At 40.7% G+C, this 27,155-nt stretch overlaps 1 protein-coding gene across 1 annotated transcript in view; it reads right to left on the reverse strand.

Annotated features, from left to right (window-relative positions):
• Positions 1-8,046: 8,046 nt before the first annotated feature.
• Positions 8,047-27,155, reverse strand: part of ube2u (ubiquitin conjugating enzyme E2 U) — a 40,508-nt gene continuing 21,399 nt past the window's right edge. The window contains exons 10-11 of the mRNA XM_062978227.1: positions 12,528-12,625; positions 8,047-9,267 (exon numbers count right to left, since the gene is read on the reverse strand). Of these exons, the coding sequence (XP_062834297.1) occupies positions 9,140-9,267; positions 12,528-12,625 (226 nt within the window). The 3' untranslated portion in view covers positions 8,047-9,139. The remainder of the gene's footprint in view (positions 9,268-12,527; positions 12,626-27,155) is intronic.

Below are 27,155 nucleotides of genomic sequence, written 5' to 3' on the forward strand. Positions count from 1 at the left end.
AACCAGAGAAGTCAGCAATAGCAGAACACTTGATGAACCAACCTGGACACAGCATATTGATTGAGAACACAGAAATGCTGGACCACTCTCACAACCATCATGTCAGACTGCACAGAGAAGCCATTAAAATTCACAAGCATGTGGACAACTGCAATAAAATGGAGAAAACCATGAAAGTGAATAAAATCTGGTTACTAGTATTAAAAAAAACACCAGAATCAAGACAGTAAATAACGAACAGCACTCAGAAGACGGAAGAATTTCAGATAGCAAACAATCTAGTGCCAGTTAACTCCTCTCAAACAAAGGATGCCCGCAGGCAACAAGAGCCAGGCTTTGCAACTGCAAGACTTCTCTATGCTAATCAAGCTGCTAACTGAAATATTCGCACTTGCTTCAAATAGACAAAGGTTCATTCTCTCACCCTGGATATTCCACAGATATATACACTCCACTTGCCTCATTTCCAACAGACTTCTAAACAAACCTCTGAGGATGCTTAGCATAAATGCAGGTGAAACATCAGGAGAGAATGCTACTGGAGCATGGCCATACAGCCCGAAAAACTCACAGCAACCCAAATTCTCTTTCTTTTTGACTAGGGTAGCGGTTGAGATGGAGGGACCTTTCACCTGCTTTCTAGGCATAGATATGATGGAGCTGGGACTGTCTCTTCTTCTGTTCCTCCTCCAATGATAGAGCAGTTGTAGTTGGGATGGATGGAGGACTTTCCATCTATTTCTAGGCATAGGCATTATGTAACTACACCTGTCTCCTTCTTGGCTAGAGCTTTGGCAGTTGGGATGAATGGCTAGGCCATTGGTAGCTGGGATGGTTGGAAGGCCTTTCATTTGCTTCTAGGCATAGGCATGATGGAGCTGTGATTGTTTCATCTATCTTTCCATGGCCAGGCCAATGGCAGTTGGGGTGGATGGGCTTTTTTCCATCTACTTCTAGGTGGATGTACTATGTCCGTCTCTTCTTCTCTGCCCCTACAGCCAAAGCAGATGTGTGGAGTTAGACAAACATTTTTTTTTCTGGCACATTTTCACTCAATCTCAATCCTGGCAAATAATATGAAAATTTCTTCCCAACCGTGATTGAAATCCCACCTTTTGTATGCCTGAAAACTTTGAGACAATTAAAATTACAAAACCATTTTAGCCTGTGTTCTTGGAAGGATGAACTGGCACATCTTTTCTTTTTTTCCTGTATCTTGCAGCCAGGACTTGCAGCAGAGTTTGGAGTGACATGAACAGAATGGCTATGGACTATATGAATATATGCATGCACGGCAGGAACTAATAACTGTCTCCCACACTCCAAACTGCTGCAGTATAATTCAATGTAAACCAATATGGTGAACACATGTACACAGTAGAAGCACTCCACAAGACTACATAGTGAGGGTCCCAAGTGCTTTTCTAAATCGATTTCAGTTTGGAAACAGGTGCCTATGGCAGTGAAGTGATCAAACTGGGGCAGGATACTACACGTTGGAGTTGGGATAGGTTCCGCCTAAGAAATAAGCGCCACTGGGTTAATAGAAGCTTCCTTTTTTCCAAGACATTATGCATCGAATTGCAGTGTATGGTTTCTTTTTGGCATATGTGTATAACTTCAAATCCCCTGTTAGAATAATCGAATCCTAAAGTTGGAAGAGACTACAAAGACCATCTAGTTCAATCTCTACCATGCAGGAACAATCTATCAAAGCACTTCTGATAGATGGTCATCCAGCCTCTCCTTAAAAGCTTCCAGAAAAGGAAATGCCACCACACTCCAAGGCAGCATGTTCCACTGTCAAACAGCTCCTATAATCAGGAAGTTCTTCCTAATGCTTACGTGGAATATCTTTTTTCTGCAATTAGATCTCATTACAGTTCTGTGAATTTCATAAGATTTTAAAGGCAAGGAATAAAGAGATAGTTTTGCCAGTTTTTCCTCTGAAATCTAGCCTACAGTACCTGATGTTCATTATCTGTCTCCCATCAAAAAATTAATTAGAGCTGACCCTGCTTCATTTCCAAGATCAGGTGTGATTAGGTGATTTGACAAGCATTTCTATAAATACAACTCTTAAAAACTGGTAGAACAGAAGCAAGTTCATTCCAGGAATATACACACATTTCTGTACAGGAATATACACACATTTTTCTGCAGGCTAAATGGAACTGAACCACATTTAGTATTATACTCACACCTCATCTTTGCTAATCTACAGAGGTAGTCTGAGACCACTGCTAACATCTTTTTCAGAAATGTGGAAAATGGTTTCAAGAAAAACTAGCTGATTTTTGACAAACTAAATTTCTAAGACATACATGCACATGTGGTGGAGGATCCTTCTTTGTAGGCTTTTAGGCAGAGGCTCGATAGCCATCTGTCGGGGGTGCTTTGAATGCGATTTTCCTGTTTCTTGGCAGGAGGTTGGACTGGATGGCCCACAAGGTCTCTTCCAACTCTATGATTCTAATATTCTTTTGAGTTTTATATCAAAAGCCTATAAACATTCCCCATAAGTAACATAGCAAGAAGATATAGGGTATAGCCATATATATTTTAGTTATATCCAAGTTACTGTATTACAGACAGGAAATTATGACATAATGGATTATGAAGATGTAGCTCAGCCTGTTACCAGGCAGTGTGAAGTAAAGTGTACAATGCAAATAAGGTCTTACCATTGTAATGATACGTGGAAATGCACTCAGTTAAAAATAGAAGATCAGCTGCTCTTAACATCCTGAACTAAAGGCCAATTGATTTTTTTTTAAAATCATGAATCAGTCACATAAGAAGGGCTGCAACAGTGTGGTGCATAGTGTGTCTTCACTGGCACTTTAAGCTGAAGGGTGAGAGTGAATCAGCTCTGATGCCTGGAGCTGATTTGGCACAACACAGTCCAAGACCACTTAACATGGCCCTAGACTGCATTAATAAAAATCACAGGATGGTACAGAGCTTTCCCAAAACTCCAGAGTAACTCACAACTTTGGGCATGTGTAATAAACCATTTGGGAAGCGGCCACAGTTGGTTACACTGCCATCCTGCTTTCCCCAGTCTCAGACAGCCCAAGGACAGGGGATGCCACCGACTTTGCCCCCTCAACCTACTGCTTGCAGTGCCTATCAGACATGAAAATGGAACTGGACACTGCTTGGTGCGCCAAAGAGATCATAGAAGAAAGAAGGAAGCGGTCTCTTCTCCCTCCCCTATCACATATTTCCTTGGTGCTCTGGATATAATTACTCCAGACACCAAGCAGTGTCCAACTCAGTTTCCATCCCCAGTAGGCACTGCCAACAACAGATTGAGGGAGGCAAGGTAAGGGTTGCAGGTGACTGGCACTGAAACTATTCTCACACTGCTAGGCTATGCAGCTGCCATCCAGTTACAGAGATGGTTCAGGGGGCATGGAGTATAGCCTCCAGTGAAGGTGATCTGGAGTACCCCACTTTGGATCAGCATCACCTTTTCTGCTCTGTCAAGATGTACCCTCAGTCTCATAGATATGTAGCTATATTGCTCTTCCTTCCTTCCTTCCTTCCTTCCTTCCTTCCTTCCTTCCTTCCTTCCTTCCTTCCTTCCTTCCTTCCTTCCTTCCTTCCCTCCCTCCCTCCCTCCCTCCCTCCCTCCCTCCTTCCTTCCTTCCTTCCTTCCTTCCTTCCTTCCTTCCTTCCTCTTATCCTTCTTTGTTCACACTACTGTACTGCTTTATTTATTTTCAAATATTTCCTGCTTTTTTGTTTAGCTCTGTGCATCTCAAATGTGGATCTAATTGCAATGCTCAGCCAGCTAGCGAAGAGCTTTGTTTCTGCTTCCTTCCTTGTGATATATGTGTACACTTTTCTGGAATCCCTTTACAGTACACAGCACTTTGTCTGACCAAAGCATTTAAGTTTTCTCCCATAAACCTGCCAGCATTCCTCTGCCATCATAATTAGTCACATTTTATCAAATTGTCCTAATCCTCACAGTATGCCTCTTCTCACCAGGTCATTATTACCATGTCAAAAGAGAAACACCCTCATAAATGTAGAGTGGACGATGAGAAGATCAAAGGAAGTTGTGCTGCATTGCCCACATCTAGTAATCTGAGAAAACGCTTCTGGTTTTGGAGAGCATTTGTCTCACAGATAGGGACGGATGCCTTACAGTGAGAACTAAGAGTTCACAAGCAGACTTATACTTGTGCAACAGAACTATTCCTTTGTTTGTATGTGTTATTTTTCAAAAGCTTTCCCTCTCTGACCCAATCCAGAGGATTATCTATTCCAACAAAATGTTTTGAGGAACTGTCATAGGGGAAGGGGAAACCAAAAAACAGCATTGAGAGCTTGAAAAGTGACCTTGCAAAATAGTACCATAACAGTTCCAAGTCTCTCTTCTGCAAGTTTTATTTAATTCATTCATAGCAATTAAAAAAAACTTTCTTACTATTCTGAAGTAGCTAGATGGGGTATTTTTTTGTGAGGGGCATTACTTTTAAAATATTAGAATATTGTAAACTGATGGTTCCAGATACAAAATACACTCAAGTAACTTGCAACCGATTCAGCTCAATGAGGCTGACTCTGAACAAAATCAGGGCTATTTTATTTTTGTTCTCAAATGCCTGAGATCAGTTAGTTATGTTTTTGGATCCACTGGATCATTTTAGGCCTCAGGCTCTTTCTTTAAAAACATAGAGGTGCAGCCCTCTAAGGTCTCCCGCCTTTCCTCCTAGCTCTTATCTCCCCTTGGGTTAATTATCTGAATATTGGACCTAAGTAAAAGGCAGCCAGTACATGGTTCTAAAATGTTTTGGTTCCAAAAACTGCATCATCTAAGGAAAATGTTAGGGAGAGAAGTGGGAGAGGACCTGGACTTTCCTTATTGACAGCTCTGTTTTCCAATGTGGGGCTCACATCTCACCAGCACTTCACAGTCACATTGTTTGTAGGAAAGAAGTACTATTTTTCCATGCTGTTTTTCAAGTTAACTATCAGTAGTAGGAATATTTCAGAAAGAGCTTTATCGAAGATGGGTGATTTTTGTTTTCTTTTGCCTTCCTCCTTCTCTCATCCAACCCTCCCTTCCTAATCCATTTCCAATCTAGTCCCATTCATCCATATATTTCATTTTTATTTGAGTGAAGCTGTGTGTGTTTCTCAGAGTTGCTTTAGCAGAAGTGGCATTTCTCTTATCTCCTTAACCCTGCCTTGTTATATGCGGTAGTGTGTGACTTACAGCAATACCTTGAATTTCATGGCTTTTCTTAGGATAAGAATACTTAGAAATATTTTGCCAGTTCCTTCTTCCGAATATTGCCTACAGACTAACAAATGTGCCTTAGTTATTGTATAGAGAAATGAATTACAAAAAACTCATTATTTATTTTTAGTTATTTTCAGATTCAGGATAAAACCTCTGGATGTATAATCCAACACATAGTCAAGTGAAGTTCACTGGCTGCAAAGCCTCTTTACTGGCTCAGTATGGAGGCCTGAGATTTGCAGTCCTAGTGTGTAAATCTGTAGTTTTCTCCAAGGTAACCACTGATATAGGTTGCACCTACATGCAACTTAGTTCCACTTTTATTGCCACAGCTCAATGCTATGGAACCCTGGGATTTGTAGTATGGTGAGGCACCAGCAGTCTTTGACAGAGAGGCTTAAAACTTTGTAACACTACAGCTCCCATGAGCCTATAGCAGTATGGGCAAACTAAGACTCGGGAACTGGATGTGGCCCTCCTCATTTTCCCTGTCCTCTCAGTATAAGGGCACTGTGGCCTGCCCCATCCTTATGCAGAAAGGATGGGGGAGGAAGGCATGCTGCAGCTGAGAGTTCTCTGGAGAGCTCTCAGCCACCACATGTCTCGCCCTCCTCCTGACATAAGGACAGTGTGAGCGGCCCCATCCTTATGCCGATAGAACGGCCTAAGGAAGGCATGCAGTGGCTAGGAGCTCTCCGGAGCATTCTTTGCCATCACCTGTATCGTCCTCCTCCAAGCATAATGCCAAGAGTACAGCCCGAAGACCAGAGGAGGAGGATTGGGGCAGTCAACGCATGTCTCATTTTCCTCCCGCCATAAGGACAGGGTGAGCAGCCCTGTCCTTAGATGACCTGGGCCCTGCCCTGTCCCCTCCCGACCCCACCCTCTCCCAGGCCCTCTCCTTCCTGGGCCCATCCCACCCAGCATTTGCTTGGCCACCTCCCTCCCAGCCCAGCCCTCTCAACCAGGCCCCCATGACAAAAAAGTTTGCCCATGCCTGGCCTATAGCATTGAGCCATGGCAAAGCAGGAGCACACCGCATTAATTTTCACAGTGTGCAGCCGGCTCTGGTGATGTCACGATTGCCTTTATGCAGGGAAAATCAGCCAACGCGATTTCATACTGAAATAATTTTCTTGGAATAATACTAATATGCCATTTTCACTGTTATTTCATGATGAAAGTTTATGTCATTCAGCAATTCCATATGATCTTTACACTATGGTACTTTTTTTCATTCCCTGCAATGTTCACACTGGTTCTACTTTAATGGATGTGCTAGGCACTTTACATTTTTTATTTCAAAACACTTTTAAATAATACACAATTTTCCTAGAGGTTTAGATGACAGAATACTTCACAGGATAACACTTTTAATATGCATATTTACTGTAGTCTTTATAAACATGTTTTGATAAGATTCTGCTAAGGCAAATTCTAACCAACTGAATTCCCTCAAGGGGGAACACTGCATTGCATTTTAAATACTAAAATATAATATTTTATACACCACTGAAACCAGGAAATTTCATGATCAAACTTGATTGTCTTCCAATTAAACAGAAGAAAGTTTCTTCTTGTTGATGTAGAAGGGATATAGTGCCTTCTAGTGGCTACTGAGCTCTAAACACTCTGCTGCAATCCAGTTCTCATTGTAGTGAAAATATAAATGCAGAGATGTGACTCAAGTAGACTTTGGATTTCCTAGTATTATTTATTCACACAAAATCTCACCACAAATACAGGCGATAAACCATGTATGAAGCAAAATGCCATGTCCTAACAATTAGCTTCATGTGTCTACACGGTAGAATTAATGGAGTCAGACATGATTTTAACTGCCATGGCTCAATGCTATAAAATCAGGGAAGCTGAAGTTTTATCAGTTCTTAAGCCTCCTTTCCCCAAAAAGTGCTGGTGCCTCACCACACTATATATCCCAGGATTCCATAGCATTGAGCAATTGCAGTTTAAAGTGGTGTCAAACTGCATTAATTCTGTAGAGTAGGTGTACCCTTACGAGGAATTATGTTATGAGGAATTATAAAGGCTGATTTATTACAAAGCACAAAGAATAGAGCAGTGTGTATTTTAGCTTTGATGACTTGGATTTAAGAGAATAAGATAAGGCTCCTGTGATTTAAGATAGAAAGGAGTTTATCATATGGAGCAGGAAAATATCAGTTTATATATATATGGTCCAACCCATGGACCTTTTAATACAATGTTGGTTATAGGAAAGCAGCGAACATGAATTAACAGACATTATCCCTTTCAAAATATCTTTTTAGTGTAGTATCCTCACATAGGCTGGATCTACACTGCCGTATAATCCAGTTTCTGATCCCAGATCATCTGAGTTGAACTGGATTATAAGGCAGTGTAGACTCATATAATCCAATTCAGAGCAGATAATCTGGGATCAGATATCAGATTATATGGCAGTGTAGATCCAGCCTGATATAATCCAGTTCAGTGCAGTTAATTGTCATTCTGAAACTGGATTATAGGGCAGTATAGATCCAGCCTCTGAGAATATGTTATTAAAAAGCAACACACGAGTCAAAATCAAGTGATAGATGAAGTAGGAGCCTTTTCTCGTTTGAGCCTGGCAATGCCTACCCTTCATTGTTAAACAAATATCATCTGGAAAGACTGGCTGTATTAAAATTAGTGAAATAACTGCATGATCTGCACTATTTGCTAACACTCTTCCAGTGCTAAGGCGCTAAGTAAAACTCAAGACAGCCACTGTTAAAGAATGAGACGGACAAACAAGAGCCACATCCGTATTAATGTTACCACCTTTATTGGGCCAATCCAGAGGTCACTAAAATGTCTTATGTTTTCCAGTAACGTTTTCTTTTCACAATTGCAATGCTGGATTTCATTCACTGAAGCTGCTGCTTGCCTACAGCCAGATGAAATACTCTGAAAACAAAGAACATGCTTGCTAAATGGTCCCAGATGTGCATGTGGAACTTTGTTATGCTCGATACTTTGTTCCTCCCACATCCAAATCCTGGCTGTGTCCCCTCTTTAAGCCTCATGATCCTAGAACTCATAAAAAGGGCCTGTGGCAGCACTGGGCCTATAAAAACACACTGAATGGAAAAGCCTGGCTCTGCTCATAGAGTTACTAATCATTTGTATAAAGCCAAGTGGTGATTAAGAGCTTGTATAGCTTTGAACTGAGAAAATTGTGATAATACTGTCTTCTAAAACTTTGAACTGCTAGCCTACTCTTCAGCAGCATTTATCCCATCGGAAGCATCACTACAAAGGCCTTGTGTTGGGCAGAGTATTGGGATGATTGGAGGACTGAGTAAAAGGTCATGTTAAAAATACCAGTCGTTTCTGGTAATTCTGGCTGAGATCACAGCCCACCCATACAAAGCATTATGCAAACACATGGCAAGAGGCACTTTCTACCACCCAGAGAGCTGGGTGGGATGGCATGACTATATATGTCCAATCATGACACGTTGATGAGTTTATCCATCCTTGTTGTGTACAGAAAGCAAAAGGGTGGTCAGAACAGTGACTAATGTAACACTGTGTGACACTAATGTGTAAGAGAGAATTTGCCTTTGGAAAAAAACCCACCTGGGATTAAAGCAATAGCGCCTCCCCTGAGCCCAGAGAAGTCACAAGGCAGCTTCTCAAATTAATAAAAAGAGCAGATTTCTTGAGATTCTGGTGGAAACAAATGTTGTCTCAAGACCTTTAGAAGTTGCCCATCCTTGAGACAACGGCAGCTTTCTGGCAACCATCAATTAATTAAATTATCTTTCTGATTAACATATGTATGGTCTGAATTATGATTATAGTGAATTGTTGTTTTTCTTAAGAATACATTTCACTGGTGGGGGTCACAGTTCAGTTCCATCTTCTGTGATCAAGACTTGCAGACCACATTATTAGATCTTCTACTTCCTTTTCCCAAGGCTCAACATCTTGGGTGCTGTTTTCCTTCCTCATTCCTGAAGCCGTTAGAGATCGAGTTGCTTCCATTGTAAGAATTATGCAGAAGGAAATAATAAGAGCATATTTTAAATTCGACATATACCATAAAATGGTATTTTAAATTAAACAACCATACTGAAGTGATACTAGTCTTCCATTATGTAGTATATGAACAATTTGAGAAATAACATACATATAATTATTGGTGTATACCAGGCATGGGCAAACTTCAGCCCTCCTGATGTTTTGGACTTCAATCCCCACAATTCTTAACAACCTACTGGCTGTTAGGAATGGTGGGAGTTGAAGTCCACAACACCCGGAGGGTTGAAGTTTGCCCATGCCTGCTCTAAGGAATACATTCTATAAAGCTGGAAGAATTTATTGCCCATTGCCATTTCAATTGAGTTACGTAGTGCATAATAGTGAAAATATACTTTATTTTCCCAGTATACTCAGATCACCAGAAGGAATTGGAAGATGGTTAACTAAAATTAAGATCAGAAATTCTCTTGCCTATGTTGGCAGCTTCGGTCAGCAACAAAGTAAACATACAAAATAAATTAGTATTTAATCAAGGAATTAAATAGCTGCAGTCAGACTTGTCTAGAGGATACATGCCCTACTTCTATCATGTCTGGATTACTTGCAAAGTGTTCTTTATAGGACTTTCTTGAAGAGTCCTGGGAAAATATGATTGGTCCAGGATGCTGTTAATAAGGGCCACATTCCAGACACATGCAATTGAAACCATTATACCAACATCCAATTTGCCCCTGGCCCCATTTCAGGTTAACTGGAGGATAGCTTTTCCCTGTATGAACTTTCTGCACTTACTGAGATAATTTTATGACTTTTCCTGCATGCCCTGCTTCCTCAGACATATATACCCCCTCTGTCCTTCACACTCCGGGTTTTATCTTTGTGTTCATGCGGCCTGCTCTTGTTTGACTGTTTCTTGATTTCTTGATGTGATGTTTATTATTATGTATTGTATTATTTTAATTATGTTATGATATGCTGTTTTATATTTTATTATATTGTATTGCTTTGGGCATGGCCCCATGTTAGCCGCCCCGAGTCCCCGCTGGGGAGATGGTGGCGGGGTATAAATAAAGTTTTATTATTATTATTATTATTATTATTATTATTATTATTATTATTATTATTATTATTATGTAGGACCATGGGATAGGCTTGTGAATGGTTGTGTAAAGGTCTCTTCAGCTCCTCTACCAGGAGAGTCATCTCAGCATGACCCTCTCAAAACCTTTCTTTTTGGACTACATCTTCAATTACAGATGTTTAAATTAAATAACTTCTTATTACGGTTGCCTTTCTCATGTTTTATTCTGTCAGTTATTACAGTGGGCACTTGTTAGTTAATGTTTTGGTTCTAAGATTCTCTGTGAATACCAAAATCCATGGAAGCTCAAGTCTGATTATATACAATGTCATAGTCAATGGTGCCTCTTATATCAAAGGATTCAAATGAGTGGCAGAAAATGCCAGAGAACCTGTGAGAGGGCAAAAGGCTATAACAATGTTGGGCTTAGCACATGGCAAAATCAAGGTTTGCTTTTTGTGACCCCCCAATTCTTTTCAAACTATAGTTAGTTGGTTGAATCCATGCATGATGAAATGATGGATATGGAGGGCCATCTGTGCGTTACTTACTATAGTTGTGATGGACTAGAACTAAATCGGTTGGGTCCATGGTTACAGTCCTGGCCACAGAAGACTCACAGTAGTGTTTACATAACTAATTAAAATAAGTATACATTTTAGCAGCTGCACTATTACCACAGTAAACTTTTACATGATTATTCAAAGGATGCCTCAACCATTTTTTACCCTATGCATGTGAGATCTGTAAGTGCTCTTTCAATGTCATGTTCATAAAGGAAAGGCAACAAAATAGCCTCATAAAGTGACAAAACTGTGGTTGTAGTATTATTCTTGCTGTTTTTCTATGCTGACAAGTAGGGAAATAAGTAGATATGTATTCTCAAGCATTATATAGAAGGAACGGCATAGCAAGTATAAAGTGCTAATTGGTAATGTTGGAAACTATACTTGTAATGTTTGGTATCTATGCATCCATCCATCCACCCACGCATCCATTCATAGGCATAAATTCAAGCTGAGTGAATTGGGTTGACTAGAGTTTATGAGGCAGACATGTTAAAATGGAAATTGTGTTTCTGAGGACAAAAAGACAAAGCAAGGAAACTAAGAACCTCACCAGATGGACTGCTGGCTCTGTTTTCATGTGCTTTGGAAATGGAGCCCCACGGGAGCCCCATAGAGGCCATTACAAAACATAAGGGCACTTCTGGTGGGATTCTGTGGGGCTCCATTTCCACAGGACATAGAAATGGGGCCAGAAGTTCATCTTCCAAACCTGATAAATCTAGACGGGGGAAGATGGGGAAAGACAGTAATTCAAGGGGTAAGATGGTTCCCTCTGCTTTCTTCTGTGGTACCCACACTTGTCGGATGGTCCAAAAACTAAGGTATCAGTGTATGAAGCCCCTGAATTAATATCAGGATATTAATAAACTTGGTTGGTGTTCAGATGGGTCAATTCAGAGAGGGATCTATGAAGTGAGGAGGAATGTTATCTCTTTGACATCGTACTGTACACTCTTTGTGCAAGCATTTGGAAAAATATGTTATAAGTATTATTTATTTATTTACTGCATTTCTATACTGCTTTTCTCACCCCTGGGGGTGGGGGACTCAAAGCAGTTTACAACATGGTGAGTGGCAAATTCAGTAAGTAAAACACATATCAGAGGAGTGGACAATATGCTTATCTAGCACTAGAAGTAACAAGAGGGTCTAAACAGTAAAAATTTAGATATTGTATAGCAATCGAATGTGGTATTAGATTCCAAGAGAAAGGGGACATGTTAAATGTCAACAGAATTAGATGCAACCATTCTAAATTTGTACAACATATCATGATAGCAATTTTATTTCTTCTGTCCCAGTGCTCTAAAAAAACCTATGTTTACACCATTTCTTCAGTGGCTGTGTTGTTAATCTCAGGAGGCCTGCTAAAAATTTCATTTGGGAGTTTTGACATGAGACAGATGTCATAGGAGCCTGGTGAAAGCAGCCTGAGTTTTAAGAATATGCAGCCTTGTGTGTGAAAACATAACTGACATTTCTTACAAGGGACAAGCTCACTGCAAGGAACACAGCCTTAAGGAATGATATGAACCAACTGTTCAATAAATAAGAAACAAAGACACTTTTATTACACACCATAAAAACTTGTAAAATTCTGTTTTACCTGGAGTTGGGCTTGGGATAAGGTGACTGCCTGCCCTGCTTTCTGTCAATTTCTGTTTCTTATGTCTTTTAATAATTCCAGAGATAATATGTCGATGACTGAAATGGGAAAACAAAACAAAACAAAACTTAACATCAGCCCCAAGAAAACCGATACTATTCATCACAATTCAAGAGGAGAAAAAAAAGTAATTGGAGTATTTATTGTAACATTAGGAGTAAAGTTATAGAAGTTTCACTAATTTTTTCTTGAAAAAGGTTTAAGTAGAGTACTGTAAGGGATTCCAATTTCTCACCTGATAAAGACAGATCGGCCTTGACCTGAACTGTACTTACAATTTTGCATATCATTTGGCAAAATAACAAAATATATTTTAACAGTCCAAGCTGATAGAAAGACCTTTTGAAGGACCAGAAGCAATACCATTTGATCATCACAAGGACCATGTCCCAGACACATTTTCAGATTGCATCATGCACTTTTAAGCCTCTCCTCATTACCATCACACATCCAAATGATACGATATTCAGCAAGACATAAAGCTGTAGAATCAACAGTGCTTGTAAAATCTCTCATATTAGGTAGCTGAAGACAACGTATACTAAATTTCTTCATTTGCAGTTACCCCTTTAACCAACAGGTAGAACTTTGCCTGGCCAGAAGATGACGAACAAGATAGGACCAGTGATTATAAGGTGAGAAGGTACTGCAGGATAGATCTAACCAGACAATTTGCATTTAGCACAGGTGAAAACCTTGGACATAGCAATGCATTTGCACTCATTGAGTGAATGTGCGTCAACATTTTGCAGGTTCTCACTCCAAAGTGTATGCTTTCCTCACCCTGCTCCTTTTGTAAATTGAAATCATCCCATTTACTCATATGAATAATATGTTGTCGAAGGCTTTCATGACCGGGATCACAGGGTTGTTGTATGTTTTCCGGGTTGTATGGCCATGTTCTTGAAGTATTCTCTCCTGACATTTCGCCCACATCTATGGCAGGCATCCTCAGAGGTTGTGAGGTATGGAGAAACTAAGCAAGGAATGTTTATATATTTTTGTGGAAAGTCCAGGGTGAGAGAAGAACTCTTGTCAGTTGGAGGCCAGTGTGAATGTTGTAGTTAATCACCTTAATTAGCATTGAATAGCTTCATCTCCTGGCATCCCCCAGGCAGGAAGAAGCCAGGAGATGAAGCTATTCAATGCTAATTAAGGTGATTAACAACAGCATTCACACTGGCCTCCAACTGAAGAGAGTTCTTCTCTCACCCTGGACTTTCCACAGATATATTTATAAACCTTCCTTGCTTAGTTTCTCCATATCTCACAACCTCTGAGGATGCCTGCCATAGATGTGGGTGAAACGTCAGGAGAGAATACTTCGAGAACATGGCCATACAGCCTGGAAAACATACAACAACCATATGAATAATATTTTGGAACACTGAGATTTGAGAGTAAATATCAAGGAATGTGTAAAGCCATAAAGTTTAGGACCTTCAGAGTCACCTTTATGCTTTGTAAAATTGGGAAAACATGTAACAGATCAACTAAGTCGTGTGTAGTTTGATTATCTATCTATCTATCTATCTATCTATCTATCTATCTATCTATCTATCTATCTATCTATCTATCTATCTGGGTTTGTATGTTTGTGGGCGATTTCCAAAACAGTTCCCACTTCCAGTGAGTTATGTGACTCCCACCAACAAAGGATCTGGACCAAATTTGGCACACAAACCTAACATGACGAGTAGAAATTACTGCAGGGGGTTGGAGGGAATTGACCCTACATATTGGGAGTTTTAGTTCACCCTGCATTCATAGAATCATAGAATCATAGAATAGTAGAGTTGGAAGAGACCTCATGGGCCATCCAGTCCAACCCCCTGCCAAGAAGCAGGAAATCGCATTCAAAGCACCCCCGACAGATGGCCATCCAGCCTCTGCTTAAAAGCCTCCAAGGAAGGAGCCTCCACCACAGTCCGGGGGAGAGAGTTCCACTGTCGAACAGCCCTCACAGTGAGGAAGTTCTTCCTGATGTTCAGGTGGAATCTCATTTCCTGAAGTTTGAAGCCATTGTTCCGTGTCCTAGTCTGCAGGGCAGCAGAAAACAATCTTGCTCCCTCCTCCCTATGACTTCCCTTCACGTATTTGTACATGGCTATCATGTCTCCTCTCAGCCTTCTCTTCTGCAGGCTAAACATGCCCAGCTCTTTAAGCCGCTCCTCATAGGGCTTGTTCTCCAGACCCTTAATCATTTTAGTCGCCCTCCTCTGGACGCTTTCCAGCTTGTCAACATCTCCCTTCAACTGTGGTGCCCAAAATTGGACACAGTACTCCAGGTGTGGTCTGACCAAGGCAGAATAGAGGGGGAGCATGACTTCCCTGGATCTAGACGCTATTCCCCTATTGATGCAGGCCAGAATCCCGTTGGCTTTTTTAGCTGCTGCATCACATTGTTGGCTCATGTTTAACTTGTTGTCCACGAGGACTCCAAGGTCTTTTTCGCACACACTGCTGTCAAGCCAGGCGTCCCCCATTCTGTATCTTTGATTTCCATTTTTTCTGCCGAAATGAAGTATCTTGCATTTGTCCCTGTTGAACTTCATTTTGTTAGTTTCGGCCCATCTCTCTAGTCTGTCAAGATCGTTTTGAATTCTGCTCCTGTCTTCTGGAGTGTTAGCTATCCCTCCCAGTTTTGTGTCGTCTGCAAACTTGATGATCGTGCCTTCTAACCCTTCGTCTAAGTCGTTAATAAAGATGTTGAACAGAACCGGGCCCAGGACGGAGCCCTGCGGCACTCCACTTGTCACTTCTTTCCATGATGAAGACGACGCATTGGTGAGCACCCTTTGGGTTCGTTCACTTAGCCAATTCCAGATCCACCTAACCGTAGTTTTGTCTAGCCCACATTTTACTAGTTTATTTGCCAGAAGGTCGTGGGGGACTTTGTCGAAGGCCTTACTGAAATCCAGGTAGGCTACATCCACAGCATTCCCTGTATCGACCCAACTCGTAACTCTATCGAAAAAAGAGATCAGATTAGTCTGGCATGACTTGTTTTTGGTAAATCCGTGTTGACTATTAGCAATGACCGCATTTGTTTCTAAGTGTTCGCAGACCACTTCCTTGATGATCTTTTCCAGAATCTTGCCTGGTATCGATGTGAGGCTGACCGGATGGTAATTGTTTGGGTCGTTCTTTTTTCCCTTCTTGAAGATAGGGACCACATTCGCCCTCCTCCAATCTGCTGGGACTTCTCCCGTTCTCCAAGAACTCTCGAAGATAATTGCTAGTGGTTCTGAAATGACTTCCGCTAATTCCTTCAATACTCTTGGATGTAGCTGATCTGGCCCTGGGGACTTGAATTCGTTTAGAGAGGCCAGATGTTCCTGGACAGCTTGTTTCCCTATTTGGGGTTGGATTTCCCCCAATCCTTCGTCCATTCCATGTTGTTGAGGTTGAAGATGGCTTTCTTTTTGTGAGAAGACCGAGGCAAAGAAGGCATTGAGCAGTTCTGTCTTTTCCCTGTCCCCTGTCGCCATCACCCCATCTTCTCCTTGCAGAGGCCCTATCGCCTCCTTTTTCTTCCTTTTTCTACCAACGTAAGCAAAAAATCCAGAGAGTTCTGTGACATAGTAGTTCATCATAACATGCGGGGACATGAGAGAAGCCTCTCACAGGATAGTAACACATCCGGGTGTCCTGTGGGCAATGTCTCTGTAGATGGCCGATTCTCTCACACCAGAAGCGACTTGCAGTATATTCTCAATTTGCTTCTGACACGTTAAAAAAGGACCGAAGGTGATTTATTTAGTTAATGCAAACTTTTGCCTACATAATGTGGGTGGATTTCTGTGGCTGCCAACTTTACCACAATTATAGCTAATTCAGATCTTTAATCAATATTTATCTGACCCCATTCTTTAAATCTGTGTGCTCCTTTTTATTAGAAAATGTGATTAGGTACTCTCCGGTGTTGGAAAGGAGACACTTCAAGAACAACATGAATAAACATTGCAAGGGTAATGCTGTGATGAGTAAGGGCTAGCACTGAATTTGATTCTTTTTTAAATAGGCAACATCTTGTCTATTTTCTATAACATTTTCTGTAACATTTAAAAATGCAAATACTGTGAAGCCTTACCGAAGAGATTAAGTCTTATGGTGTTAGTGGTGCCAATGATACTATAAAACAGATGGCTATAAATGACAGGCACAAGTTTTACACGCAAAATTATTTTGTATAACTGAAAGGGGAGAGAACATCTGGATTGGCCAACTTGATCCGTGGTTTAAATTCGACTTCCACCCAATTTTTCTTTCTGGGCAAAACATTGCTGGGAGGAATGTTAACTCAGTGGTCTGGGGCAACAGAATGCTCCTTGATCTCCCTCAAAAACCCTCACTAACCAAATATCCAATACAAACTCTTGATTTATCTTCTCATTACAGCAGAAATGTACTTTCAGTTAAATGCACATTTCATTTAGTTATTCTTCTTTAAGCCACATGGGGGCATAAATGGTTCAGATATCTTTAAAAATTGCAGTGTGCCTTCTTTGAAAAGTATTATGCACTCAAAAGGTCTTCAATGAACAATGTGTGTGCACAATTTTTAACTCACTATGGACTTATTGCAACTGTATGAATGTCATAGTTTCCATAGGAAAGGAATACTTATAAATAACTAAAATTATCTTCTTCTGCCTCATACTATTTCACAAAACCAGACATTCCTTTCCCAACATACATTTTAAGCATTTTATATCTATCATGATAGACACTGTCTCATTGTTATTTGAAATTGCTATCTTGTACAAATAATTGCAAGCTACATTGCTTGGCACACACAAATTGTTCTTATATACCTTCAAATTATTTCTGACATGGAGCTATCATGGGGTTTTCTTGGCAAGATTTGTTCAAAGTGGGTTGACAGTGTTTTCTTCTGAAGCTGAGAGAAGATCACTTGCCTAAAGTCAGCAATGGGTTTCCATGCCTCAGCAGGGATTTGAACTCTATTCTCCAGAATGCTCAAACCACCGTATCAACAAAAGTCTGGCAAGGCCATTAATGCTAATCAAGGTGATTAATTAAAACATTCACACTGGCCTCCAGCAGACTATTTATTTAATTATTTACAACATTTTTATCCCGCCTTTCTCACCCGAGGGGACTCAAGGTGGCTTACAACAACTGGCAAAATTCAATGACCAAATACAATCAATAAAAATCAACAACACATCTAAAACGATTAACAGTAATTAATAAAAATACATTATACAAGCTTAAAATATATAGCTACTTAATTCCATTCTTCTAAGAGCCTTGTACGTAGACCTTAGTTCAGACCATGTCAAATGTAATGTTGAGTCATTAAATGCTTGTGCACAAAGCCATGTCTTTACGTTCTTCCTAAAGCCCAAGAGAGTCAGGGCCTGCTGGATGTAACTGGGGAGGATGTTCCACAGCCGAGGAGCCACCACTGAGAAGGCCCTGTCCCTCATTCCCACCAGCCGCGCTTGCGAGGCAGGTGGGACCAAAAGCAGGGCCTCCCCAGACGATCTTAACATTCTTAATGGTTCATAGGAGAAGATACGTTCGGACAGGTAAGTTGGGCCAGAACCATGTTCCTTCTCCCATCATGGACCTTCCACAGATATAAAAACCTTTCTTGCTTAGTTTTTTTCAATATACCTCACAACCTCTGAGGATGCCTGCCATAGATGTGGGCAAAGCATCAGAGAGAATGCTTCTGGACCATGGCCATATAGACAGGAAAACACACAACAACCCTGTGATTCCGGCCATGAAAGCCTTCAACAACAAAGCCTTCGACAATCAAAAGTCAATTCTGTTAATTTTAAGACGTATGCTGGCATATTGACAAATGTTATAATCACTAAGAAATTAGAAAGGGAAAAGTTTAAAGTCAAGACAAAAAGCCACAGTTGAAATTGTCTTGGCTTACATTACAAAACCAATGTGCATTTCCATAATCATAGTTTAAAAGGAAATGTTCAAGTCTACATTACTCTTTTAAAATAAAAAATGATACAGTTTGTTAAAACTGATAATAAAATTAGCACCGGAAAGGGAGGCCGGTGTCGTGAGGTGTTGCATACTGCAAGATGTATGTTTTAAATGGATCACTATGAAAACACACACTCTTACATGCACCCCTGGGTCTATCCAGACTGAGAAAGGAAAGAGAATATGCCAACCTTTCTAAATATTGTGCACTACAATGTTGTGACAGGTTACTCTGCAATGTTTCCAACAAGTGGCAGCCTATGAAAAATGAATCTATCTCTCTCTATAGCCTCATCCTAGGATTTTGATGTCATCTTGTGATAAAGAGGCTGAATCAAAGAATTAGTGTTTATGTGTCTTATGTAAAATTTGTTGTAAGATGTGCTTAACCTGCCAGAAACACTAATGATGAGGAACATTAATCGATGCACCTGCAGCATGTCAAAACATATGACAACATACTGGCCCTCCAGTGATTTTATCCAGATGTTGCAGGCGATATACCAGAAATAACAAATGTTCAGTATGAGTCAGTAACTGTCTGTATGTAAATGGCATAACAATGGAGCATTTTGGTGCATAGTGCTGTTTATTAGTTCCAGGAAATGGGAGAGAGAAAGTCAGAAATATGTAGCTTTTAATGAGACAAGTGAGAGGCAGTAACTGGCTGAAAGCTATTTATCTTCATATAACACCGTTCAGAAGATTGTAAATGTCAGGCACTTACAATTATGCACCAAATAAGGGATGGTTCCACAAGAAGCATCGCTTTCATTACTTTATGGCACATCACAGTGCAAAAACAGATAACTGCTTAATGTATAGACAACAAGGGCTGGCCCTAAGTAATTTTCAAGTGTAAGCAAACAGTATTTTGGTGCCCCCCCCCCCCAAACCAATAATGTCCTAAGATGTATATATCAACCCTCAGTTACCAAGTGTAAAATAAATACAAATTGGAAACTTTGGAAAACAAGAGTCAATACAAAGAAACACTAAAGGGGGGGGGGCAATTAACATTTTGAGAAAGCAGTGTATTTATTGGATTGCTGTAGGTTTTTCGGGCTATAGGTTCTTCCCCAGTCTCCAACAGACCTCAACCTTTGAGGATGCCTGCCATAGATGTGGGCGAAATGTCAGGCAAGAATGCCTCTGGAACATGGTCATATAGCCTGAAAAACCTACAGCAATCCAGTGACTCCAGCCATGAAAGCCTTCGACAACACAGTGCATTTTTTTCCCAGACGCTCAAGAAATAATAATAATGATGCCCCTGGCTGTCCGTTATTCAGGTAGCTCCCTTCCCTTCCCAGCTAAGCGTTCTGAGCCCAGCAGCGATGTAGGGGGATGCGCAACTGGCCCAGGTTGGGACAGCCATCCCAGTTCATCGCCACTTGACTCAGAGCACTCAGCCAGAAAGTGAAGGGAAGGGGGTGGAGTCGCCTGAATGATGGACAGCCAGGGGCTGCCCGTCATTCAGGCAGTTCCTCCCCTCCCCTTCCCTTTGAGGCTGAGGCTGAGCGCTCTGAGCTGAGTGCCAAGGGCCAGGCCTCAGCGTTGAACCAGGATGCGGGGAGGCAACCTCACAACCCTCCCTGGGCGCTCCAGGTCCCAGAGCCTCAACAGCACCCCAGCGGATTTTGCACCACCCGCAGTTGCTTAGCTGGCTTATAGCTTCAGCCGCCCCTGACAACTAAAAAACAAGATCTCACACAGCAGTAATAATTATATTGAGGAACAGTGTTTAGTGGCTTTAGCAACAAGGGAATCCAAATGCTGTATCCCTGCCATCTCTCCACCTTTCACGACAATGGGAAGTCCACCAGCTCAAAGTCTGTTCGAACCTCCAGAAAACTAGTTATTTGCTTGATTTAAGGAGAAGTTTGACGTGGCAGCCACAAAATTAGTGGTTCACTTCTGTAGCACAGTTCATAGGAACGAACACTAGATAAAAGGAAATAGCCTTGCAATCTATTTTAAAATGTTTTATGCATTTAGCTTTAATCACTGTGATAAAATTATATCTAGTGTATAGCTGAAAATTATGACTATCAGGCTGTTCTTTTATTTATACCCAAATTTACATGTTAAAAGAGAAACTATAAATGTCAGAATATGTATTGTCTGCCATAGGGGAAACACCAGATGGATTATTCAAATTCATTTATACATAAACCTGTCCTTGGAAAAACTGATATTATCATTTTGTCACGTTCAGCTGAAATATTAATTGGTAGTGAATTTTAAAAATATAATTTTCTCATACCATATATTGCATGATAAAAGCCAGTAATCAACATACTCATGTCCAATACTTTTAAAAAATCAATATATTCAATATACTGACATTAGAAATATGAATGTCTGAGCGTTTCAACTTGATCAGAGTCAGCTTGCAAGTTTGAGGTGAATTAGGACTTCTCAGCACATAGTAAAATACAGTGGATCCCTACATTTGCTGGAGTTAAGGGTGTAAGAGAAGGAACACCTCTCTAAATATCCTTAGGTCCTTCTGCCAGAAGTTGCCTATAGAATTATACCAGAGGACCTACAAAGATATATCGATCAAATCTGCGAATAATCAAATCTGAAAAAGTTAAACCCACTACTGTAAAGTGCCAACAATAAACCTGTGCCAATCCATACTCATGGTTCAAACAGTAAGTGTTGCCCTTTCTTCCTGAAGAACACAAATGACCCCTGCTTGATACAGCCCATCCTTTAAAATGCTTTGCTGCATCATTCAGAGACTTATCCCTGATATTTACTGTCTCCTATTCTCCAAATACCACCTGAAACAGGTTACTTTGTTCTACTGCATTACAGTGTAACGTGATATTAGCTCTGCTAAAATCGTGGGTTCAGGGCCCAGAGTGCTAAGCTTCCAAAGGGCCAGATAGGACACAGACCAGCTAAAGGCAAAATTAGAGGCTTTATTCACCATGACCAAGGCAGATGTCAACAGAGTCTGTGCTCCTGAAATTGTGAACACATGGATTTATTTATAGTACATTGATAACTCTTCAAAACAAAAGCATATTGCCATGCCTGCTCCAGATTGGCTCAAAATGTGGCTGGCTAGGATCCACTCCCTGGTTGGTCCAGGGCTTCATCCGATGTCATTGCTGGTTGGCTGTAGTCATGGTGGGAAATTTAATAAACTCTGTTGGCACAGAGGGTGAAACTGCTGAGTTGCTGAACTTGCTGACTGAATGGTTGGAGGTTTGAATTCGGGGAGCGGAGTGAGCTCCCGCTATTAGCCCCAGCTTCTGCCAACCTAGCAGTTAGAAAGCATACAAATGTGAGTAGATAAATAGGTACCACTTCTGCAAGAAGATAACGTCACTCCATGCAGTCATGCTAACCACATGACCTTGGAGGTGTCTACGGACAACACCAGATCTTAGGCTTAGAAATGGAGATGAACACCAACCCCCTCAGAGTTGGACACGACTAGACTTTATGTCAGGGGAAACCTTTACCTTTATGTAATTGGATTATTTTGAAGATTTATTGCTCTGCCCAGAAGAAAGGTGCAAGTGGAAAGGAATGCAGAATGGCAAGAGATATTGGATTGAAATGGGCTTTTGTCAGAGACAGAACGCCAGCGAGTAAAACAAAACTCAATTTATTGAGGTTACAGAACTAAAAACGCCCGTAGGAGACAAAGAACAGGGCAAACACTTGACTTCAGTGTGATAAGTAACAAAAAACAACTCAGTTTGAGCTTAAACGATTCAAAGGGATAAACCGGATTAAACAGAAGTATAATCCGGATTAAATCAAAAGTGCTTACTTCAGCCTGGCAAACAATGCAAACAAAAGAGGATCAACAGGAGTCAGAATGTAAACAACAGACTGGTAGCAGATTCCTCTCTGCTACTCAGAAACAGCAGGAGAATAAACCAGGCTTGTTTATTCCTTCCTGCAGCGAACGAAAAGCGTGGTCGTAGTCAGGATTCAGTTTAAGGTTCAGCGGCCAACGATGTCCAGGTCCAGGCACAGCAGTCAGGGTAACGGCAGTCAGCAGGTTCCCAATCCGGTCCAGAGATCAATAGCCAAGCGTAGTCGTCTAGAAATCCAAAGGTCTCACCGATAGCCAGCAGAAGGGATAATCCGGAATCGAAGTCAGTCAGTCCAGCGTCAATCCAGTGCGAGTAGATATTGCCCGTCAAAAAGATGACGGAGGTCCAAGCTATCAAGATTAAACACAAGTTGCACAGAGAAAAACCCCGCACAGTTCCTCCCGCCGTCGATGCCCAGTGTCCTTGGTAAACTTACGTATCCAGTAACGAATCACACCCGTCTTCAGGAAGTTCCCCAACAAAAACCCAAGCGTCCGTTCAGATTACCTTGCCCAACGCAATTAGACATTGGTCCCAAACCCCAATTTATCCCAGTTCAAGCTCATCATCGCTGTCAGCTGCCATCCCAATTCCAGGTGCCCCAACATCATCATCCTCATCAGAGCTTAAGCACCTTTGACTACGCCCCACAGCATCCCCAGCTGTGGATCCCGCTCCATCCCTCCAGCCAGTCCATGGGTCTGATCCTGCAACCCGCCAATCACCTCCCATGCTTTCATTGCCTGTTTCCCCAACACCCAAATCCTCCCTCACACGAGTCCATTCCATGTCATCCTCCTCCGAGCTGGCCATCTCTTCCTCCAAACCCTCAGAAAAACCCTCAAATGAGTCCTCATCTGTCGGGTCTGTAAACAAATCCCGGAGCCGTTTTCTTTCACGCTCCTCGAAAGAGTCTGACTCTCGAGGAGTCTTATGACCCCTTCTTCTATTACCGGAGCCCGAAGGCTCAACCATAACAGTTTTGATGTTTCTGTTTTGGTCAATACAATGGGTAGCCAGTAAGGTAGGCAAAACAGTGTACGGGGTGTTGGCATATGTAATGGAAACCTTATGGAAGGAGGTCTGCCACAAGATTATAGATGAGGAAATGTTCCTAGGATAAATGAGAAAATATTATGACAATCCTTGTAGCCCTTCCAAGAGACCTACTATGTTATCCCCATTACTTTTCCAGGGTACTATAATGTAAAGGGATTATGCTAAACATGTGGCTTTCCCCTGAAATCCGGGATGAGGAAAAAGGTTAGGAAACATTCCAGGGAGAAGTTATTTGAAGGTTAGCTTAGAATTAAGGGAGAGGTCAATATGCGCTAACTGTCTGTCCCAATGGAGTACATTGGACTTTGGGGTACATATTTTTGGGATCTAATTTTCAATAACAGCAGGACTGGCCTAGCAGCCAACATGTGTGGTTACAAGAGCCCTCGCAATCACACACAATGATGTGGGGAATCAAGAAGTTGATATTCAAACCAAGAAACTGGTCCAGGGAACCATTTCAAACACATCTTGTCTTCTTCCACCAGATGGCAGTAAATGGTGGCCATTCCATTCAACCGAAGTAAAACTAGAGGCAATGATGGTGGAAAAAATCATAGTAATTTCCTTTCATGTTCCTCTGAAATTAATATGAAAAAGCTGCTCTGATTCACTGCAAAAGCTGCTTTTCCAAACGGTCTCGGTCTGTCCTTGGTATTTGTGTGTGTGCGTGCGTGTGGACATAAGGGTCAAAGAAGGACTTCCCTAGTTTTTTGGAATGTTGTCTTGGGTCACGGAGGATGCCGTGGTCCTACATAATGAAGCAATTATCAAATACATAAAACAAAGAACTTCTGTTAAGGGAAATAAAACAAGGAAGTTGTGTCAAAGAAAAATTAACCCTAAGGTATAGGAGTTTCTTCAGAAAGAAAAATAAACTAATTTAGTCCATAGTTTGCTTTCGTTCAGTTTGAACCCCAAATTAGATCTTCTTAAGGCTTCTATGAGCTTGTTGCAAAACAATCAGATGACGTGCTTTCCCTCAAAATGTACACCTATGTATGAAATAATTAGTTGCAATTTTTTTAAAGTTTAGAAAGAGAATTAAATACATAGAGTGAGCCATACAAAATAGATTCCAGGAGGCTCTAATCCAGTGGTTTCCAAACTTATTTGGCCTACCGCCCCCTTTCCAGAAAAAATATTACTCAGCGCCCCCTGGAAATTAATTTTTTTAAATGTTAATATCAATTAAACAGAAAGATAGATGTATTAATGTTTCTACCTTTTTCGTAAAATATAGTAAAGAAAGGTGTAAATTAGAAACATTGAAGTTTGAAATTATGAAACTATTTTTGAACTCAGAATAGAAAGGCAATACAGTTACTCATCACCCCCAAATGCACCTGTGGCCACCACCACCCCCCTGGATCGCTGCAGCGCCCACTTTGGGAATCACTGATCTAATCCATATTGCATAACCTTTAGGCTTCATAATACTTCTGATGTCAGAGGGGCAGAGATGCATGCATGTATTTTCTTGTTCTTAGAGAAAGCCCCAAATAAAAATAGTCATCGTCAGGCTGAGAAAACAACACCACTCACATCTCAGAAAAAGTTCTATTTACAGTGGAGTCTCACTTATCCAACACTTGCTTATCCAACATTCTGGATTATCCAACACATTTTTGTAATCAATGTTTTCAATACATCATGATATTTTGGTGCTAAATTCGTAAATACAGTAATTACTACATAGCATTACTGCGTATTGAACTACTTTTTCTGTCAAATTTGTTGTTAAACATGATGTTTTGGTGCTTAATTTGTAAAATCATAACCTAATTTGATGTGTAATAGGCTTTTCCTTAATCCCTCATTATCCAACATATTCGCTTATCCAACGTTCTGCTGGCCCATTTATGTTGGATAAGTGAGACTCTACTGTATGTCCATATATTTAAATTTTAAAAAAACGGGATAAAAGAATTATTGGCTATGTAGATGGAAAAGTAGAGTAATCACAGGAAGGAACTAGCAAAAGAAACGCAAACTGCTTTGTGGCTGTATCTTATACTTTTTCGTGTCAGGAGCGATTTGAGAAACTGCAAGTCACCTCTGGTGTGAGAGAATTGGCAGGGACGCCTGGATATTTGATGTTTTACCATCCTTTATGGGAGGCTTCTCTCATATTCCTGCATGGGGAGCTGGAGCTGACAGAAGGAGCTCATCCGTGCTCTCCCCAAATTTGAACCGGCAACCTTCAGGTCAGCAAACCAGCCTTCAAGTAAGCAGTCCTGCCGGCACAAGGGCTTAACCCATTGCGCCACCAGAGTCTCCTTGTAAGTCAAACTTGCAAATTTGGAGAGCCAACAGTAGTTTCAACAAATCAAATCCCAAAAACATAGTTTGAAGTTGGCTTTTTTGAAACTGATCAAAGGTAATGTCAGTTATACTTTGTCACACCAGACAAAGCAGTAAACCACATTTCATTAAAACTGAAATTCACTAAAAGCTTCTAAAGTCCTCCTGCCGTACTTGGGTTGGTGGGTTGGTGGGAGGAAGCTGGGTGGACATCTGGCATGCACAAAATATGGCCAAATGTGCCAGCTTCCTCCCTCCCACCCACCCACCACCCCAAGTATGGCAGGAGGACTTTAGAAGCTTTTAGTGAATTTCAGTTTTAATGAAATGTGGTTTACTGCTTTGTCTGGTGTGACAAAGTATAACTGACATTACCTTTGATCAGTTTCAAAGAAGCCAACTTCAAACTATGTTTTTGGGATTTGATTTGTTGAAACTACAGTTGACTCTCCACATTTGCAGGTTTGACTTTTACAGATTTGATTATCCATGAATTTGTTTACAATGTTTTTTGTCTTTTCTTATTTTTCAATTTTTCAATTTACATATTTATTTAAAAAACAATGAAACAAATCTATACACATGTATCGATACACGAACCAGTGCACTACTACCTAACATCTATACAATAGTTGAATTTGACCACACTATTCCCTCCTCCCAACCCTCCTGCTGTAGTGATTTCCCATCCTATGGGTTGGAGACATGCATATACAGTTTTGTTCTTCCCTCCTACTACATTATTTTTCTATTCTTCCTTCTGGCCTTCTGTATTTTTCATCTTCATGTATTATTAAATCTCTGTATGTAATCCATTGGTCTCCAGTCTTCTTGTCTAATGTATAGAATACTTCTACCATTGAAATTGATAATAGGGTTTTTGGACATAATTTAATTTTATATTTGTCCTGTATCCTTAGTATAAAATGGTGATTATAAAATGGTGATTAAGTCTGCATGTATGTTTGCTTTTTGATACCATATATAGGCATGCCATCTCAAACATAAATCATGACCTTCTAATTTTAAAAGTCTCTGGTTATCCAATCTTTTGTCCAGATTAATGTGCATGCTTCAAAATACAGTTTTAAGTCAATCCTCCCCTTTGCTTTTCGTTTTGAAAAATCTTAGTTTTAATTCTAGGCTTCTTGCCTAGCCATATGTATTTGGTTAAATCTTTTTTCCATTATTTAAAAGGTGCATCATTTATTATAATTGGAACATTCTGAAAAAGAAACAGCATTTTTGGTAGTATATTCATTTTGATAGCTGATATTCATTCCAATAGTTTCAAATGTTTTCTCTAGGTCTTCCAGTGAGACCCTATGGTCAACTACCACCAGACATTGACCATGAAGCTATGCTGAAGGACCTAGAA

The sequence above is a fragment of the Anolis carolinensis genome, chromosome 4 (assembly GCF_035594765.1).
Source record: "Anolis carolinensis isolate JA03-04 chromosome 4, rAnoCar3.1.pri, whole genome shotgun sequence".
In the NCBI taxonomy this organism is placed as follows: Eukaryota; Metazoa; Chordata; class Lepidosauria; order Squamata; family Dactyloidae; genus Anolis; species Anolis carolinensis.